Source organism: Callithrix jacchus, chromosome 8 (genome assembly GCF_049354715.1).
Source record: "Callithrix jacchus isolate 240 chromosome 8, calJac240_pri, whole genome shotgun sequence".
NCBI lineage: Eukaryota > Metazoa > Chordata > Mammalia > Primates > Cebidae > Callithrix > Callithrix jacchus.
In genome coordinates, this window is record NC_133509.1 from 125123520 (window position 1) to 125142816 (window position 19297).

At 43.7% G+C, this 19297-nt stretch overlaps 1 protein-coding gene across 2 annotated transcripts; it reads left to right on the forward strand.

Annotated features, from left to right (window-relative positions):
- Window positions 1–3662: 3662 nt before the first annotated feature.
- Window positions 3663–17863, forward strand: PSMC1 (proteasome 26S subunit, ATPase 1). 2 transcript variants are annotated; one of them, XM_078335609.1, is made up of 12 exons: window positions 3663–3710; window positions 4949–5015; window positions 6271–6324; window positions 6904–7000; window positions 8770–8894; window positions 9172–9357; window positions 9541–9669; window positions 10573–10669; window positions 12892–13081; window positions 14056–14207; window positions 14860–15014; window positions 17511–17863. In XM_078335609.1, the coding sequence occupies exons 5-12, from the start codon at window positions 8835–8837 to the stop codon at window positions 17643–17645; spliced, it is 1104 nt and encodes a 367-aa protein (XP_078191735.1). In that variant the 5' UTR covers window positions 3663–3710; window positions 4949–5015; window positions 6271–6324; window positions 6904–7000; window positions 8770–8834; the 3' UTR covers window positions 17646–17863. The 2 variants fall into 2 exon arrangements, with proteins under 2 accessions (XP_078191735.1, XP_002754239.1); XM_002754193.7 differs by lacking the exon at window positions 4949–5015.
- The last annotated feature ends 1434 nt before the right edge of the window (window positions 17864–19297 follow it).

The window sequence follows — 19297 nt, forward strand, 5'->3', positions numbered from 1 at the left end:
ACAGGCATGTGCCACCATGCCCAGCTAACTTTTTGTATTTTGAGTAGAAATGGGGTTTCACCATGTTAGCCAGCCTGGTCTCGAACTCCTGACCTCAGGTGATCTGCCCGCCTCAGCCTCCAAAAGTGCTGTAATTACAGGCGTGAGCCACTGCGCCCGGCATTATGGTCACTTCTTACAGCCACAGTAGGAAAGTCTGATGCCAACGCTGGCTGCTGTCTTCATTACTGGGTTATATTGACTCGTCTCTAACCACTGAGCTTCCTCGGGAGTTATGTACCTGTTTCTGACTTCTTCACTACGTGGTGTCTTGAATCTCCATCCTCTACAGCTTCTACTGCAGGACCTCTGTGCTGGCTGTTCCCTCTGCCTAGAAAGCTCTTCCACCAGACATCTGAATGGCTTACTTTCTCATGCCTTACGTGCTTTTGCTCAAGTATGATCTGATTTAAAGTTAAAATCACCCCACCACTGCTGCATGCTGCTAATCCTAGGCATTTTTCCTTAGCATTAATTTTCCTGTGACATTACCACTATGTGGCATACTATAAATACACAATGGTATATATTTTATTATTTACTTGTTTACTGTAAAATGCATTAGGGAAAGAATATTTTATCTTTTTTAATTTTATTGAATTTTTTTGACAGAGTCTTGCTCTGTCACCCAGGCTGGAGTGCAGTGGCATGATCTTGCTCACTGCAACCTTCGCCTCCCAGGTTCAAGAGATTCTCATGCCTCAGCCTCCCAAGTAGCTGGGATTACAGGTGACTGCCACCATGCCTGGCTACTTTTTGTATTTTTAGTAGAGATGGGGGTTTCACAATGTTGGCCAGGCTGGTGTCGAACTCCTGACTTCAAGGGATCCACCCACCTCAGCCTCCCAAAGTGCTGGGATTACAGGCGTGAGCCACTGTGCCTGGTTGGGAAAGGATTTTTGTCTGATTGTTCACTGCAGTGTCCCCAGGCCCAGGGAAGAAACCTGGAGCATTTAAGTGCCCAGAAATTATTTGCTAAATGAATCTTGATGTGAGATAAAGAAGAATCAGGCAGCTGGATGTGGTGGCTCACGCCTGTAATCCCAGCACTTTGGGAGGCTGAGGCGGGCGGAACACCTGAGGTCAGGAGTTCGAGACCAGTCTGACCAACATGGTGAAAATACAAAAATTAGGTAGGCACGGTGGTGCGTGCCTGTAATCTCAGCTACTAAGGAGGCTGAGGCAGGAGAATAGCTTGAACCCGGGAGGCGGAGGTTGCAGTGAGCTGAGATCATGCCATTGCACTCCAGCCTGGGGGAAAAGAGTGAGACTTCATCTCAAAAAAAAAAAAAAAAAAATAGAAGTACCGGGCATCAATAGGAGAGATGGATGTTGAAATATAGCAGAGGTCAAGTGACAAGACTTGACTACTGAGCCGGCTGGGGATGAGTGAGGGAGATGGGGAGGCTTCTGGGTTGGCTTTCAGAATGGTGTCTTCAACCAGGACAGAACATATGTGAAGGTGCACCTAAGGGAAGATGCTAAGTCAGTGTTAGACATCTGTAGGACAACCATGTAAAAATACGCGTTAACAGTGGGGCTACAGGGGAACAGAGAGGAAAACAGATGCACACACACTCAGACACAAGCATATGTATTAATATGTACACAACTCCATAACAAAAGTAACGTGACTCTCATCTTCCACTCTCTCTAGCCCCACTTCCCCTTTCTAAGGGAGAAGGATACTCCCTGATTCTGTCAGTTCCTATGTTCCCTCTCTCAGGGGAATACAAGAAATAGGCAAAATGTAGATAAAATTAAAGTAAGCAGAAAAGTTAAGTTTATCTACATCATGGACAGCTAAGAGAAAGCAGGGAGAGGATTAGAAAGACTGCTTGGAGCGTTCAGCACTTGGGGAGGTTGGAAGTTGCAAGTGGAAAAGAGGGAGAATTGCAGAGATGGCTCCCAACCAGGGGTGGAGGATTGAGAGAGTCAGCAATGGGCAAAAGAGATGAACAGGGGCTGGGCGTGGTGGCTCACACCTGTAATCCAAGCACTTTGGGAGGCTGAGGTCAGCAGATCACTTGAGGTCAAGAGCTCGAGACCAGCCTGGCCAACATGGTGAACCCTCATCTCTACTATAAATACAAAAAATTAGCTGGGTGTGGTAGCGGGTGCCTGTAATTCCAGGTACTTGAGAGGCTGAGGCAGGAGAATCTCTTGAACCTGGGAAGCAAAGGTTGCAGTGAGCAAGATCATGCCACTGCATGCCAGCCTGGTCAATGAGACTCTGTCTTATAAAAGAGAGAGAGAGAGAGAGAGAGAGGAACAGAGTTGCTGTGCATTATCCTCCATTAGCATGTACTCCAGAATCAAAGTCTTAAGTTTCAGTCATCAGCCTATATTTCCTTGCATATGTCACCATCTCAGGAACCCCATACATTCTCAGGTTATACACAGATTGCCTAGACCTTCCATACAATGCTGGCCTGGCATTGCTTTCAGCATGTGTGAGGGGATAGTCATCTTGCCCCTATCCTATAGTGTGATTTCATGTCATGTGCACTAAATGCCAGATTTGTTAATAGAGGTCGACAGTGTTAAGACTTTCTTTCTTTATTAGATGGAATTTCACTCTTGTTGCCCAGGCTGGAGTGCAATGGTGCGATCTCAGCTCACTGCAACCTCCACCTCCCAGGTTCAAGCAATTCTCCTGCCTCAGCCTCCCGAGTAGCTGGGATTACAGGCAAGCGCCACCATGCCTAATTTTCTGTATTTTTAGTAGAGACGGGGTTTCACCATGTTGGCCAGGCTGGTTTTGAACTCCTGACCTCAGGTGATCCACCTGCCTTGGCCTCCCAAAGTGCTGGGATTACAGGCGTGAGTCACCGTGCCCTGCCAGACAGTGCTAAGACTTTCTATTACTGTGTTCTAGTGATGACGAAAGGGAAGAAGTGTACCTGTTTTGTGTTCATAAGGGAAATATTTCTAGTATTTCACAAAATGCCTAAATGAATCTGGAGCAGAAAAAAAAATCCATCTCTCCAGTTCAGCAAGATGCAGCATTTTGAGCACTTGTTAATGGAATTTTCAGAAACAGAAGGGATGCTTACCATTTTTCTGATGTCCTGGAGGATGTAACAAATGATGAACTTTATCAACCAGCTTCAAGAGGAGGAATTTAAGACACTTGGCATCATCACAAGTCACAGGTCATCAGAAAAAGACAGGTTTAGATGACTCATTACACACAAATACTCCCAGATGTGCGGGTTAATTTCAGAAGCTGAATAATAACTGACATATTTGCGCAAATGTATATGTCAACCTCCCAGTTCCAAATGTCATCCCACTTTTTAGAACAATAAAGTTCTTCCCAGTTATACATTTTGCCTAATTTAAATATTTTATATTTTCACGATTGTCCTAGTTCTTTGACAGTCGGGGTCATTGTCTTAAGTTGTTGACAACCGCCTCTTAAGGGGTATTCAAAATTTCTTTCAAGTAAAATATTTATAAAGTTCACATCATGCTTATAAATTACTGCGTTGCCCCAGTCCGCCCGCACAAGCCCAGTCTGCCGGCACAAGCCCTTGAAGCACGATTTCGTCAGCGCAGAATTTGGTTCCTATCGGCTTCCGTAGCGTCCCTAACGACTTCCGTCTCTGGCTGGCCACAAAGGTGGAAGAGCTTCCGGCAGCGGCAGCTACAGCGGCCAAGGCAAGATGGTGAGTGACTAAGGGTTTCTTTCCGCTGGTGGTCGCGGTGCGATGGGGTCCCAGCGACCTGAGGCGAGAGAACTAGGCGGCTGTCCGAGGAACTCGGACTGCTCTCTTCTCCTTCTCCCGGCCTGGTCTTCTCGGCGCGTAGATGCTCCCGGAGAGAGCTTCCTGATGCTCAGGTCCACCGCGGGCCGGGGCCGACCTGCGGGCCTTGTCCGGGGCTTGGGGCAGAGAGAGGGTCCCCCGCGTGATCCTGTGGGGCGGCAGGACAAGTCAGATCGCTGGCTTTGCTGCTCCGCGGACCAAGGCTTTGCTGATCGGCGTTTCGGGGGCGCCTCCTCGAGTCACCTGGACAAATGCTTTTTGAGTCGGGCAGGTGAAGGGTGCTGGAGAAGAGGGTGGGATTCATTTCACCTGAGGAGGGGAGAGCGGAGTCGTGGAAGGCCTTTCGGAGCTGGGGGCATTTGAAGGAGGCCTCAATAATGCTGTTATGATAGGCGGAGCTCAGACAGCAAGGGCCCGTGGTGCAGTAGTAAAAATAAAAACAGCATTTATTCATCAATTCATTAAACAAGCATTTACTGAGCATCTGATGTTTTGTTATTGTTTAACTTTTGACTAGCTTCTGTTCTAGACACTGAGGATACAGGGAGTGAGCAGGATTGATGAAGTCCCTGCCTTCATGGTGCTTACATTCTAGAGCAGGAGGCAGACAATAATCAGAAATATGTAATATGATGTCAGGGGTGGGGTAGTCATTGTTGTATGGTTGTTGTACAGAAAGGGATAGCATGGAGGGGTAACTGTTTTTGATAGTGTCCATGAAGGTTGCTCTGAGGAGGTGAAATTTGAGCAGACCGAAATTGAAGGAGTAACCTTTGCTGATGTCTGAGGGAAATGTGGTCCAGGCGGAAGATAGAACAAGCGCAAAGGACCTGAGATGGGAATGTTTAACCTGTATCATGAACAGCAAGAAGGCCAGATCTCATAGAGGTCTTATACGGGTTTCGGGGTAGTATTCTAAGCATGTGCCAGGTATTTTTCCAGCATATTCTCATTTATTACAACAGTTCCCTCGAGGTAATTACTATTGTCCTCATTTTGGTAAGGAAGAAACGGAAACACAGTAAGTGGCTGTGCTGGAACACAGACCCATCAGTTTTTTCTAGGGCAGTAGAGAAACGCCCAGGTTTTGGCATTCAGCCAGCAAACCTGAGTGTGATTCCTGGCTCTGTCTCTTACAGGCTTTGTGACAACAGGCAAGTCATTTAACCTCTCTGGGCCTTGGTCTTCTTATCTGCAAATGAGGGGGTAATGATAGTACCGATGTCATGGTGTTTGTAAGAATTAAGTGGGCTAATACTCGGAGAACGTTTAGGACACTGCTTGGCATATAGGAGGGGTTCAGTAATTGGTGTACTTGTTATTTGAGACTGAGAAACATGTAAAATGCCTAAGAGATGAAGAAGAGTTGGTGTATTAATTTAGAGGTGCCTGTGTGGAGCTGATTTGAGGGAGCTAAGTGGGCCCTTCTAATTAGTAAGTTTACTCATCTTCATATTTGAAATGCCACTATTTCTGAGACATTGCTGTGTTAAGCATTGTCCTGTAACTGAAGGGTCTCTCAAAATCAGGAATCCTACTGAGTTTATTAATACACTAGGGTCTTCACACCTCAATGATCGCACCACTGCACTCCAGCCTGGGCAACAAGAGTGAAGCACCTCCTTAAGGTGATACAGCTTTTCAGATTGAGAAGACCTGCACGAAAGCCCCTAGGCTTTATGGGTAGGAATTAGATAAAGTGCTATTGGAAGGAAAGTCTTCTGGATCTCGGTGTGATCTAAGTAAGGGGTAAATGGTTGATACATGATTTTTGAGTGTAAAATGACTTAGCTTTTATAGCCATATATTTTATGGAATATATTCTTGATAGCTTCAGTCTGGTAGTTTTCTATCAAAAAATGTGAAGCTGCCAAGCTCGGTGGCTCACACATGTAATCCCAGCACTTTGGGAGGTCGAGGTGGACGGATTGCCTGAGGTTGGGAGTTCAAGACCAACCCAACCAACATGGAGAAACCCTGTCTCTACTAAAAATACAAAATTAGTCAGGCATGGTGGCCCTTGCCTGTAATCCCAGCTACTCGGGAAGCTGAGGCAGGAGAATTGCTTGAACCCGGGAGGCGGAGTTGTAGTGAGCCGAGATCGTGCCATTGCACTCCAGCCTGGGTAACTAGAGTGAAGCTCCTTATTTTCCCCTCAAGAGGGGGTGATCTTAAGACTCTCGGCCTCTTTAGTTATATCTACTTCTCAGTAGAGTTGTTCTTGAGTCTAAGATGCAATCAATTGCCAGGTACACCAGTAATCTACTAAACATCTTTTCAGGGAAAAAGAAATTCTGTGACACTAAATGCACACATTGATTGCAACTATTATATCTTGGGTTCAGAAATGTTAAAATGAGGGGGAAATGTTCATGTTATAGACTCACAGGACAGTATGAAGGCGTTCTTTTGAAGTGATCATATTCTGAATTTACATCTGTGTCTGATTTTTCTTCCCGAGGGTCAAAGTCAGAGTGGTGGTCATGGCCCTGGAGGTGGCAAGAAGGATGACAAGGTAAATAAGCCACATCTGTACTGTGGTAGAAGCAAAGTGTGGGAAATGTCATAGGTCTCGGCTGAGAACTTCTGTGGGGATTCATACATTTTAAAAAGCAGAATGATCCAATTGTTTTTAAACTAGCCTGTCGTACAGATAACAATAAATACGCTTTTCATGCTTAGAAAAGGTTATTGACCTAACCATCACATAGGTGTTTATGAGTTACTTATTTAAGTATGTAAAAGCAATGACATTAGAGAAGTATTAAATTGCCTATCATTTTGGTGTCCTGAGGGGTGAAGTTCAGGTTATGTAAACTTTTGGCATATTATTTAATTCTTAATGCTCTATACCTTATTGGAATAATACAACTCATTGTCACTTACCTGTATGGTAAAAAGATTACATTTACTTATTATAATCATATTTACTTATTACAATTCCAGGAATGTGAAACAAGTCAGGTTTTTAATTACAGCCTAAAAGATAAGGAAAATTGTGGCACCTGAAAATACATGATGTGGTACAGAAATAAATTTGTTTGAATGTGATTTTCATGTGATTTTTTTTTCCCTGCTGTTCTAAAATCTCAAGGACAAGAAAAAGAAATATGAACCTCCTGTACCAACTAGAGTGGGGAAAAAGAAGAAGAAAACAAAGGGACCAGATGCTGCCAGCAAATTGCCACTGGGTAATGACATGGTTCCTCCTTGCCATGTTTCCAGTTCTTAGGAGGAACCGTCTCTGTGCATGTAGCTTAGAGTATGGAAGGGGAAACAGGAAGTAGAGGGGCAGCTGAAGCTCTGGCTTGGTGAATCAGTTCCACCTAACTCTTGAGTGTGGCATTCCTCTAGGTTGGCATACAGGTTAACTTTTGTTTTAAAATACAGTATTATATGACTGTGTCTCACTTTAAGAAATGTCACTGTTTTTATTTAACTGGCTTCTCTAGTGGATTAAAAGTATAGTTTTAACCCGGGGGGCTAAGGCAGGAGAATTGCTTGAACCCAGGAGGCGGTGGTTGCAGTGGGCCAAGATTGTGCCACTGCCCTCCAGCCTGGGTGACAAAGGGAGACTCTGTTGCAAAATAAATAAATAAATAAAAATACAATGAACGTATCATTGTAAATTACAGAACCCAGGTTGAACTTCAGTAACTCAGGTTCATATTTATTTCATGAAATGAAATGCCACTGTACTGAAATTCAGATCATGCAATGCCTGAAGTTAGAATAAAATTTCAGTGGCTTCCTGCTGAACATAGAGTAAAATTCAAACCAGGTAACCCGACCCAGCACACCTCTAACCTGAGCCCTGCCACTCCCCCTTGCTCATTGGTCACACTGCCTGCCATATGTTTCTTTGCCTTTTGTATGTATCAGGGCCTTTGCCCTTACTCATCCCTCTGCTTAAAATGTTTTCTTTTCATGGCTGCCTGCTTCTCATCATCCCTCAGGCTTCAGCTCAAATACCTCCCCAAACCCTCATCTAAATATACTCCTCCCTGCTTAGAAGGAAAAACTAAGAAGTAATTTAAACTACTTTTTAAAATGTTGTTCAGTTAATTGAAGAGTATCAGATAGTAAAACCAGCCATTAGTCTACCATCATGAATCAGTATGGTGTTGGTACAGAAAGAGACAGGCCACCAGAACAGAGTAGGAAGTTCAAAAACAGTCATGTTACAGGGATATTTAATATACACTGAATGTACCACTTCAGGTCTGTGGGGAATAGGATGGGTTATTTAATATAAGGGACATTTCAAAAATTTTTGTCCAAAGAAAATGAAATTAGATTCTGAGGTCTTGCCAAATGGATTACAGGTATACATGTGAAAATAAATAAATGAAAATTCAGAAATTTACCTGAGGGAAGAAGAACGTTTTTGAAGTAAGTGGGAAAATCCAGAAACCATAAGGGAAAAGGTTGACATATTTCTCTATAAAAATGATACTGGCCTGAGACTTATTAAAAACAAAACCAAAAGAAACAATAATATATGGAAAAAATATTTGCCATATATGTGATAAAGAGGGTTAATATCCCTGATACTTCAGAATTCTACAAATAGATGGACATGTATACAGCCACATGCAACAGTGTATACTGACTGAGCAACATATGTAGCTTTTTATTAGTACCTATAGGAAAAAATAAACCAGACCCAGGTATCTCATTGGTCGGTAGCTTTTTTCTTCTTTAAATATACAAACTATTCAGTCAGTGTATGTGATTTGGGGCTAGCTCTTTGGTTATAAGCCCCATCCCCATTTTCAAAGACTTGATTATATAACAGCCAAACTCCCCTTTCCATTTTGGCACCTGCTTACTTAGGATTACCAAACTGAATTTTTCTGAAGTTCTCTCCAACAAAAACAAGCTTATTTTAAAATCTTAGTTTTCCTTGCTTGCAAACCTCAGGCTCCACATATAATAAAACTTTATATTTTAATTTCAGTGACACCTCACACTCAATGCCGGTTAAAATTACTGAAATTAGAGAGAATTAAAGACTACCTTCTCATGGAGGAAGAATTCATTAGAAATCAGGAACAAATGAAACCATTAGAAGAAAAGCAAGAGGTAAGTTGAAAAGTTACTGTAATTTTCTTTGTTACAAATTGAATTCTATTTAGAACCTAAAACTGTCAACAAATAAACGAAATTCAAGTAGTTGAACTTGTCCAGGCTTTTAGGAAGCATTATTAGCTACCTTTCACAAGCATCAGCTGCTTTGTAAATCTAGCGAACTATCAGGGTCATCTACTTTTGGGTCTAGTCTGCTTTTTTTTCTTTCTTTCTTTCAGTCTTCTCGTTACACAATAAGTCTGCTTTTTTTCCTTGGTATTTTCATATATAGGAGGAAAGATCAAAAGTGGATGATCTGAGGGGCACCCCGATGTCAGTAGGAACCTTGGAAGAGATCATCGATGACAATCATGCCATCGTGTCTACATCTGTGGGCTCAGAACACTACGTCAGCATTCTGTCATTTGTAGACAAGGATCTGCTGGAACCTGGCTGCTCAGTCCTGCTCAACCACAAGGTGAGGTGATGTCTCTAAAGCCCACGGGAGTGCTTTCTTTTTTCGCATAGATCGGTCTTCCTGTCCCATGGAAGATCACCAAAGCACTCCTGAGGAGAAATATGCCGTGATCGGCATTGCTTTGCTGTAAACAGATCCAGTGAACCCCGCATTCCTGTGTTAAACCGTGATGTTTCCTGTTAGGTGCATGCTGTTATAGGGGTGCTGATGGATGACACAGATCCCCTGGTCACAGTGATGAAGGTAGAAAAGGCCCCCCAGGAGACCTATGCCGATATTGGGGGCTTAGACAACCAAATTCAGGAAATTAAGGTATGATTGGCAACCATCTCTGGGTTTTTTTGAGTTTCGGTTTCTGGTGTCCCATTTAGGGTACTCTGGAGTTATTTTATATGTTTGTTTGCTTGTTTATTAATCAAACCAGTAAGCTGAGTCAGAGCTTGCCAGTTGTGGTATTTTTGTATTTATTAATACTGAGTTAGGTAATAGAAATAACCTAACAATTGTGTGATAGTTCCTGCAGCAGCTGCAGCTTCATACTTTTTATATGTAGTGTTGAATGAATTGTCTGTGTGAATATGTATGTTTCTAATTGTGTTGACTTCAGTTGTTTTTATCTGGAAACCTCCAGTGCTTTGTGGAGATAGCATGTGTACTTGCACCCATTTAGACAGCGGTGAGGTCTGGAGCATAATCCCAGTGCCTTCAGTGGCCATGGGGGTTGCAGGGGATATGGTCACTTGAGGATGGCTGTGGGATCTCTGCATGTTCTTTCATAGGGAAGTCATTCTGAGCCATCACAGATCTCTGCCAGGGACCTCTGAGGCAGCTGAGAAATAGTAATAATATCCCTAGGTGGGAATAGCCATCAGGAATTCTTTCCCAGTCCTATCTGTAGTTTAATTGAAAAGGGTGAATTTTAGCTTTCTTAGTCTGTCTTGCTCAAGAAGAGCTCAAGGCTGACTTCTAGTAGGAAGTAAAAGGGAAATGGGGTGCGATTAGGAAAATAGAGTGGGTGCGGGGAACTCAAGTAGGGCAGGTGTCATTTTCAATTTGTCTTTGCTGCTAATAGAAAGCAAGCACATTGCCTCTAAGAAGAGTAATTGAGATCTCTACCTATTTTTTGTTGAAAGCAAGATATTCTTGTGTTGCCAATTAATAAATCTGCCAATAATTTCAGTAAAGCCGTTCATTTATACTGAGTATTTTTCATAGGAATCTGTGGAGCTTCCTCTCACCCACCCTGAATATTATGAAGAGATGGGTATAAAGCCTCCTAAGGGGGTCATTCTCTATGGTCCACCTGGCACAGGTAGGCTCTGTTTTTGACACTTTCCAGGCACCCAGCTGGTCTCTTGAGCAGCAACATTGGCTAGTTATAATTACTGAACTGTTAAGTGAGGATACCACAATTCCTCAGTTTAAAACAGGGCTGCTCAACCTTGTCTGCACATGGGAATCAGCTTGGGAGCTTTAAAAATACACACATAAAATAAAATAAAAATAAAACTTGAGCAGCTTGGTGAAACCCTGTCTCTATAAAAAATTAGCTGGGCTTAGTGGTGCAGGCCTGTAGTCCTAGCTGTCCTAGAGGCTGAGGTGGGAGGATCACTTGAGCCCTGGAGATCAAGGCTTCAGTGAGCCGTGATCACACCACTGCATTCCAGCCTGGGCAACAGCGTGAGACTGTGTCTTAAAAAAAAAAACAAAAAACAAAAAACTGATACCTGGCCCCATCCCCATAGATTTTGATCTTTTCATCTGGAGTACGATCAAGCCTTGGAGCCATAGTGGAGAAATACTACTTTAAAAGCTCTATTCTGAGCATGGTGGCTCATGCCTGTAATCCCAGCACTTTGGGAGGTTGAGGTGGGTGGATGACTTGAGGCCAGGGGTTCAAGACCAGCCTGGCCAACGGTGAAATCCCATCTCTACTAAAAATCCAAAAATTAGCCAGATGTGGTAGTGCACATCTGTAGTCCCAGCTTCCTGGCAGACTGAGGCAGGAAAACCACATGAACCTGGGAGGCAGAGGTTGCAGTGAGCTGAGATTGTGCCACTGCACTCCAGCTTGCATGACGGAGTGAGACTGCCTCCAAAAAAAAGTTCTCTTCTGTTATATCAGATTCATTTGGTATAGCTCAGGACTTAGAAGTTCACTGCTGTGCAAATTCCAGAGGAAGCACAGTCATTTGAGAGAACTGACAGTGTTCTAAGAGGATCCGTGCTGAGGGGTGCCCACGATGGAGAGACTGGGAGACACCTGTACCCAGAGGCTGAGAGCTAGAAGAGATCTCTTTCCTACAGCTCATCTTATAGCTTAGGAAATTATGTTCAGAGCAGCCAGTGACTAGCCCAAGGCCCCTCTGGGAGTTGAGCTAGTAACAGGGCTGGAGCTGGAACACAGGCTTCCTATGGGGCTCCAGTACTAACGTGGTCACAGTACAGGGCTGGGAGGCAGGTCTGGACAGACGGGTCCATCAGAGGAGTGGGCAGTTTGTTCAGTGATTCCACTGACAGTAGCTAGACTTGGCTGCTTCTGCACTGTAAGAGCCTATCCGCTGAAAAGGTCCTGTTTGTTTTCTGTTCACCTTCCCTCATTGATGCTTTCAGGGAGCAGTCCAGCCTTCTCATCTACTACTCTGCTGGTCTGACCAAAAGGAACATCATTGCCACATGTGGCAAAGCTTAGCTTTGTGTCAGCCATCCCAGTTCTGGGAAGTCTTCCCTGTCACTCACCAGCTAGCTGATTCCACGCTCCTCCCGTGCTGGCCTCAGGCTGCCAGATCCGCCCCTAACTACCTCTGTATCCTGAGGCACCTACCCAGCCCTTGCCAAGATCCTCTCTGACCATCAAAGGGACCCAGGCCTTCCAACTCAAAAATTCTCAAGTTGGGACACTCTTTGCTGACTCTTGTTTTTGACCTGAAAGAGAAATATCAACGAGTAGAGCAGTATTGGAAATGATGTTTGAGCTCTTCCCTGAGATCAGTGGGAGGAACTTCCCTTGGAAGCTCTCATGTCTCCTTAGGACCAAAGCTAGGATTCCCAGACCTTTTTTTCCAGCACTAATGGTTTCGTAGGAGTTTAGTTTGGCTCTCCAACCCTGAGTTGGATGGATCAGGTTAATGTATGCAACTTTGAAGGAGCCCAAGAAAGGCTCAACCAGAGGAAAAAATGAGATTTATTTCATTGCTGGTACAGAGAAATTATTCATACAGGTAATTATAGTTTGCAGTTCTTCAGGGGAAACTGGGTCAAGGTTTGAAAATAGCCAAGTAAAAAAAGCATTTTCTCATGCATCATGATGAGTTTAGTAAAGTAGCTTAGGATAATCCAGACATGTTAGGAGATGTCTCCAAGTTTCCCCTTATCTACTTAAGAGAACGGAATGCCTCGACATCTGAATTGGTGGCATGCCTTTTCAGCATGGGGACCCACCTGTTTCTGGTGTCCATTTAAGGTGGTAATGCTATGAGTTTTTAAGTTAAAACAGCACTTGAGGTGTCTTTTTCCTTTTTTCATCTAAAATAGGTAAAACCTTGTTAGCCAAGGCAGTAGCAAACCAAACCTCAGCCACTTTCTTGAGAGTGGTTGGCTCTGAACTTATTCAGAAGTACCTAGGTGATGGGCCCAAACTCGTACGGGAACTGTTTCGAGTTGCTGAAGAACATGCACCATCCATCGTGTTTATTGATGAAATTGACGCCATTGGGACTAAAAGGTAGATTTTTCTTACTTATTTTGCCTTGTTGAATGACAGCACCGCCTAGTTCTTCTCTTGAGAATTAACGATCTCAGGGCTCTTCCTGTGGCCACGGTTCCTGCCGTGCGTGGCCTTCTGTGGATGCTTTAGGCTCTGCTCTCCCAGGTGCCAGGTAGCAACTGTCCAGGAACTGTGAACGTCTGGAGATTGGTCAGTTGTGAATAATCATGTCTTGAGCACCCGCCCTGAGCCAGGACCATCGATTCCAGGGACACAGTTGTGAGCACAATAGTCCCTGCACTGCAGGAGCTTACAGTCAAGTTGTAGGGATCAGATGCCAAACATAGAAACAATTAATGATCCAATTTCAGGCACAGAAACTGCCATGAAAATGTGTGATCTGTAACTTGGCTGATGAGGAGTCTCTTAGTCCATTTGGGCTGCTGTAACAAAATACCTTAGGACCGGTATTTTGTATAAAGAATAGAAATTTATTTCCCACAGTTCTGGAGGCCAGGAATTCCAAGATCAAGGCACTGGCATTGATGTCTGGTGGGGGCTGCTCTCTGCTTCCAAGATGGCACCTGTTCTGCAGAGGGGACAAATGCTCAGGGGGCAAAAAGGGCCTATGCTAGTTCCTTGCAGCCTTTTTATAAGGAATACATGTCGTATAAGGAAGGCCCTTATCCCTTTTGATAAGAACACATGCTGTCTAAGGCTGTGTCTCATGCCTTTCTCCCTTTCCAGAAGGTCTCATCTCTTAATAACCACCCAGTAGGGATTAAATTTCAACACACAAATTTGGGGAAATACATTCAGACCATGGCAAGGGGTGCTGAATTTACTTTTTTCCGAGAATAATTGAGGGAGTGCCATGTGAGTTGAAACAGGAATGTCTGTTAAGGTGTTTTGTCATATAATGAGGTCTTTGCTCTAATTCCTCTTTAGCAGGCAATGAGTTTGGTCTTCATTCCTTCCCTTTTTTCCCAAAGATATGACTCAAATTCTGGTGGTGAGAGAGAAATTCAGCGAACAATGTTGGAACTGTTGAACCAGTTGGATGGATTTGATTCTAGGGGAGATGTGAAAGTTATCATGGCCACAAACCGAATAGAAACTTTGGATCCAGCACTTATCAGACCAGGTTAAATTTGCTTTTGTTTCATCATGGGGAATTAATGTGTTTATGTATTTGTGTTTAAGTGTGTTTTGGGAGGACTATAAAATGATACATAAAAAAAACAAATACTGCAGTGAAACTTAGGATAATTTACCAAAAATAGGTCTCGTTGAGATGAGAGAGCCTGAGATAGTCTGTGCACTTCAGCCCTTTGAATTCCACTCTTACGTCTTGATCTTTTATTTTCGGTTATATTCCCTCTTTAGCTTCAAGAATTTGCTTTTTCTGGAAGAAATAATTCTTGTGATAGTGGGATTTGTTCTTTTTACATTCAGGTAGCATCAGAAGAAACAGTGATTTGTTTGCTATCTTTTGTAATGTTTTTAACAAGATAAGTCTGTCCTTTTTCACTGAATATGCCGTTCAGGAATTGCTCCTTTCATTTATCTCTGAAGGTACCAAAGCAGAGAGGGTTTCTTTTAAATGAAGAGAATTCCAATGTAGAAATTTACAAACTACAAAAATGTATGTTCATTTTTTAAAATTTGGGCATCCTTCTCACAGAATACCATCTGACTGAAACTTCACATGGGAGATGGGCTGAGGCCTCTTTCTGAGCCATGGCAGAGCCTGGGTCTGGGTGGTGGTGTGACTTAAAAACTTTTTGTACCTGCAGGCCGCATTGACAGGAAGATCGAGTTCCCCCTGCCTGATGAAAAGACTAAGAAGCGCATCTTTCAGATTCACACAAGCAGGATGACGCTGGCTGATGATGTAACCCTGGACGACTTGATCATGGCTAAAGATGACCTCTCTGGTGCTGACATCAAGGTGAGAGCCTAACCGTGTTCAGCTCATTTCTGGGAATGTGGCCATCAGTCAGGAAAGAGTCTATATGTGCTCTTGGCATGGTGGTTGGCCTGGACAGGTGGGTGTCTGTATTTTAATCATCATATTGGTTTACCATTACATCCAAATGGTATATGTGCTTATTTGAAGTCATTTTTAATGCATCATTTTATGCAGTAAATGACCCTAACTCACCTGTAACCACAAGGCTGAGTCACTGGTACAAAGCTGCCTCCTCCATAGGCCCAGGTGACTTTCTCAAGGTGTGTCGTATGTAGCCACTCAGTCCCAGGTCAGGGGAAGAGTGTATCCTGGGAGAACTCTCCCCAGAGCTGCAGAGTGGGGATCGAGCACCCATTATATTTGTGTCCCAATTTGTGTTCTGGAAGGTTGTACCAGATTATACCTCTTGGTTTTATGACAAATGTACATGAGTTAGGATATTTCTTCCCAGATGACAAGAATTTACAGCAAGGCCTGGCAGTGTTGAATAAGAGTTGAATCTGCTTTCCCTGGGAAGAGCTGGGTTTTCATGGGGCATGAGTGCCATGGTTAGGTAGGGACAGCACAGGCCTTTCCAAGCCAGCACCTGCTCTGAGCCCACAGATCACTGGCAGAGTTCTAGAGAACTAGGTTAATGTCTCCGTTGGTGAGTAAAATCTATCTTCTTTTTTAAAAACTGAAAGATCTTAAAATTTTATTTTTAAGATAACATTGAAAATTTAAGATAAAAACTTATTAAATTTTTTTGAGTTGGAGTTTTGCTCCAGGCTGGAGTGCAATGGTGCAATCTCGGCTCACAACAACCTCCGCCTCCTGAGTTCAAGCAATTCTCCTACCTCAGCCTCCTGAGTAGCTAATTTTTTATATTTTTAGTAGAGACGGGGTTTCACCTTGTTGACCAGGATGGTTCAATCTCTTGACCTCATGATCCACCCGCCTTGGCCTCCCACAGTGCTGGGATTATAGGCATGAGCCACCATGCCTGGCCTGAAAAATTTTAAGATAAACTTTTGAAAATTTTCAAGCCCTCAGAAAATTTGCAATAATAGCACAGTGATTTGCCAATAGTTAACATTTTACCTATTTGCCTTCTCTCCTTTTGAGACGGAGTCTCACTCTGTCACCAGGCTGGAGTGCAGTGGCGCAATGTTGGCTTACTGCAACCTCTGCCTCCCAGGTTCAAGTGATTTTTCTGTTTCAGCCTCCTGAGTAGCTGGGACTATAGGTGCGTGCCACCACACCCAGCTATTTTTTTACTTTTAGTAGAGACAAGGTTTCACATTGTTGGCCAGGCTGGTCTCGAACTCCTGACCTCATGTTTTGCCCGCCTTGGCCTCCCACCAAAGTGCTGGGATTATAGGCGTGAGCCACGCGCCCTGCCTGCTTTTTATCTTTCTATACACAAAACTTTTCACCTGAACCATTTTAATTAAATGATCTGATGGCCATAACCAAACAAACTTCTGTGCCAGGATTGTGACTTTGCCACAGTACTTACTTCCAAAAGTAAAAGAAAACAATGACAATAACCCATGTAACATGTCCATTTGCTGTCCTCTATTTCCTTCATTTCTCTTTCCTTTCTAAACAGATGAGACCTAAAACGAAATCATGTAACATGGGATATTGTCATTGTTTTCTTTTACTTTGGGCAAGTAATTACTGAGAAATTAATAGATTGGAATAAACGCTGTACTCTGTAGTATTCTGTAGTGTAGATACTGCCACTTACAGTATCTAACCAGAATACATGTTCTTTCATGACTACAGGTAAATGAAATAGATACTCTCAATTGCCTCTAAGTTTCAGGGCATGATTTCATTTATTTCCTAGGAATATTATTCTCTTTAAAGAAAGTGGTTCCATAAGAATTTACTGACTTGCCAAGCCACGTAGCTTGTTATAACCTGAGCCAAAACTGGAACCCACAGCCCTGATCCTTGGGCCAGTCTTCTTAGTTACAGTAACTCCCAGTTTAAGCCACTTCACATCCTTTCAGAAAATAGGATGCTTCAAACTTTAAAAAAAAAAAAAACCAAATGTTTCCTACATAAGCAATTTGTGTTCATTCTGGGTGTCTCATGTTTCTTTCGGAATAGCTTTTTTGAGATGGAGTTTTGCTCTTGTTGCCCAGGCTGGAGTGCAGTGGCATGATCTCCGCTCACTGCAAGTTCATGATCTCCGCCTCCCCAGTTCAAGCGATTCTCCTGCCTCAGCTTCCCAAGTAGCTGGGATTACAGGCTCCTGCCACTGCACCCAGCTAATTTTTTGTATTTTTAGTAGAGACAGGGTTTCACCATGTTGGCCAGGCTGGTCTCAAACTCTTGACCTCAAGCGATCTGTCCACCTTGGCCTCCCAAAGTGCTGGGATTACATGCGTGAGCCACCGTGCCTGGCCCCAGAATAGCTTTTCCTGAATTCCTTGTTAGAATAAAAAGTATTTCACTTTCTGAACACACTGTTCTTTCTTACAGGCAATCTGTACAGAAGCTGGTCTGATGGCCTTAAGAGAACGTAGAATGAAAGTAACAAATGAAGACTTCAAAAAATCTAAAGAAAATGTTCTTTATAAGAAACAGGAAGGTACCCCTGAGGGGCTCTATCTCTAGTGAACCACAGCTGCCATCAGGAAAATGGGAGATTTTTCCATCCCTAAAAGGGATGAGGTTGGGGGAGTTGCCCAGAGGAATCCCTGTTCCCATTGGTTTTTATTAGCAAAACATCCTGTGTCTTTTGGAGTACGATGTGTAAGTGCCCACTGGGTGGCCTTCGTCTGTCAGACATTGTGCAGCAGTCTGCTTCTCAATAAAGCGTGCTCTTTCACAAACACTGGCAGCAGCATGTGGGTGCACCTAGCTGCAGGGAAGTCTCCGGGCAGGAACTTTAGGCTGCGGTCACAAGGAGTGTGGACCTCACTATGTGTTCCCCGCATCACACCCCAGAGCTGGCGTTCACCAGTAATTCTGGGGTGGGGGAGAACTGATCACAACAACAGAGCCAGGGATATCCCTTCATTGTTCAAATAATAAAGGCTGAGTTAGTGTGTCTGGTGCTTCCAAAAAGATGGAAGAACAGCTTTACTTTTTGGAAGTTCTGTGGACCATGTGGGTTTTCTTAGCACTCTGAGGGCAGAAAATAACTACTGGTGTTCCCAAGAGACTAAGGATTCCTAGAGATATCCTGAAAGCCCTTGTTCTTGGGCTCAGAAACCTCATCCCTTTCAAGGTGTTCAGAAATATGTCAGAACTTCCTCTTCCCTTTTTCCATGTATTCCTTCATTTCTCTTTCCTTTCTGAACAAATCAGGCCTAAAGCTATTAAGTGGGGCAGATCAAGGTAAGTATTCCCTTGACAGGTGGCCTGGCTTGAGTCGTAGGGGCCTACACTGAGTCAGGAGGGTATATTAATTTTCTGTTAACACCGTAACAAGTTACTGCAGGCTTTTTTAAAAAACAGCACAATTTGGCCAGTCGCGGTGGCTCACCCCTGTAATCCCAGCACTTTGGGAGGCCAAGGCGTGTAAATCATGTGGTCAAGAGATCAAGACCATCCTGGCCAATATGGTGAAACATAGTCTCTACTAAAAATACAAAAAAATTACCTGGGGGTGGTGGTACACACCTGTAGTCCCAGCTACTTGGGAGGCTGAGGCAGGAAAATGGCTTGAACTCAGAAGCCAGAGGTTGCAATGAGCTGAGATCATGCCACTGCACTCCAGCCTGGGCGACAGAGCAGACTCCGTCTTTAAAAAAAAAAAAAAAAAAGCACAATTTTATCTCGGTTCTACAGGTCAGAAGTCCAACACAGTGTCTCCAGGCTAAAGTCAAGCTGTTGGCAGGACTGTTCTTTCTGGTGGCTTCTAAGGGAGAATCCATTTTCTTGCTGAGGGTTGTCAGAATTTAGTTTCTTGGAGTTGTGGGGCCGAAGTCAGCATTTCCTTGCTGGCTGCCAGCGGAGGCCTTTGCCAGTGTATGAAGGACACTCTCCCTCCCGGCTTGCAGCCCCTCATGTGCCAGCAGCAGCAGGCTCAGTCCCTCTCTCCAACTGGCCCTTCTTCCTGCCTTTTCTACTCTTACAGACCCTTGTGATTACATTGGACCCACGCAAATAATCCAGGGTAATCTCCCAATTTTAAAGTTTATCTTAATTTTAACTCCCAGTTTTAAAGTTTACTATCTTAATTTTTATCTGCAAAGTTCCTTTTGCTATGGAATATTCACAGGTTCCAGGGCTTAGGGTGTGGCCATCTTTAGGGGGACATC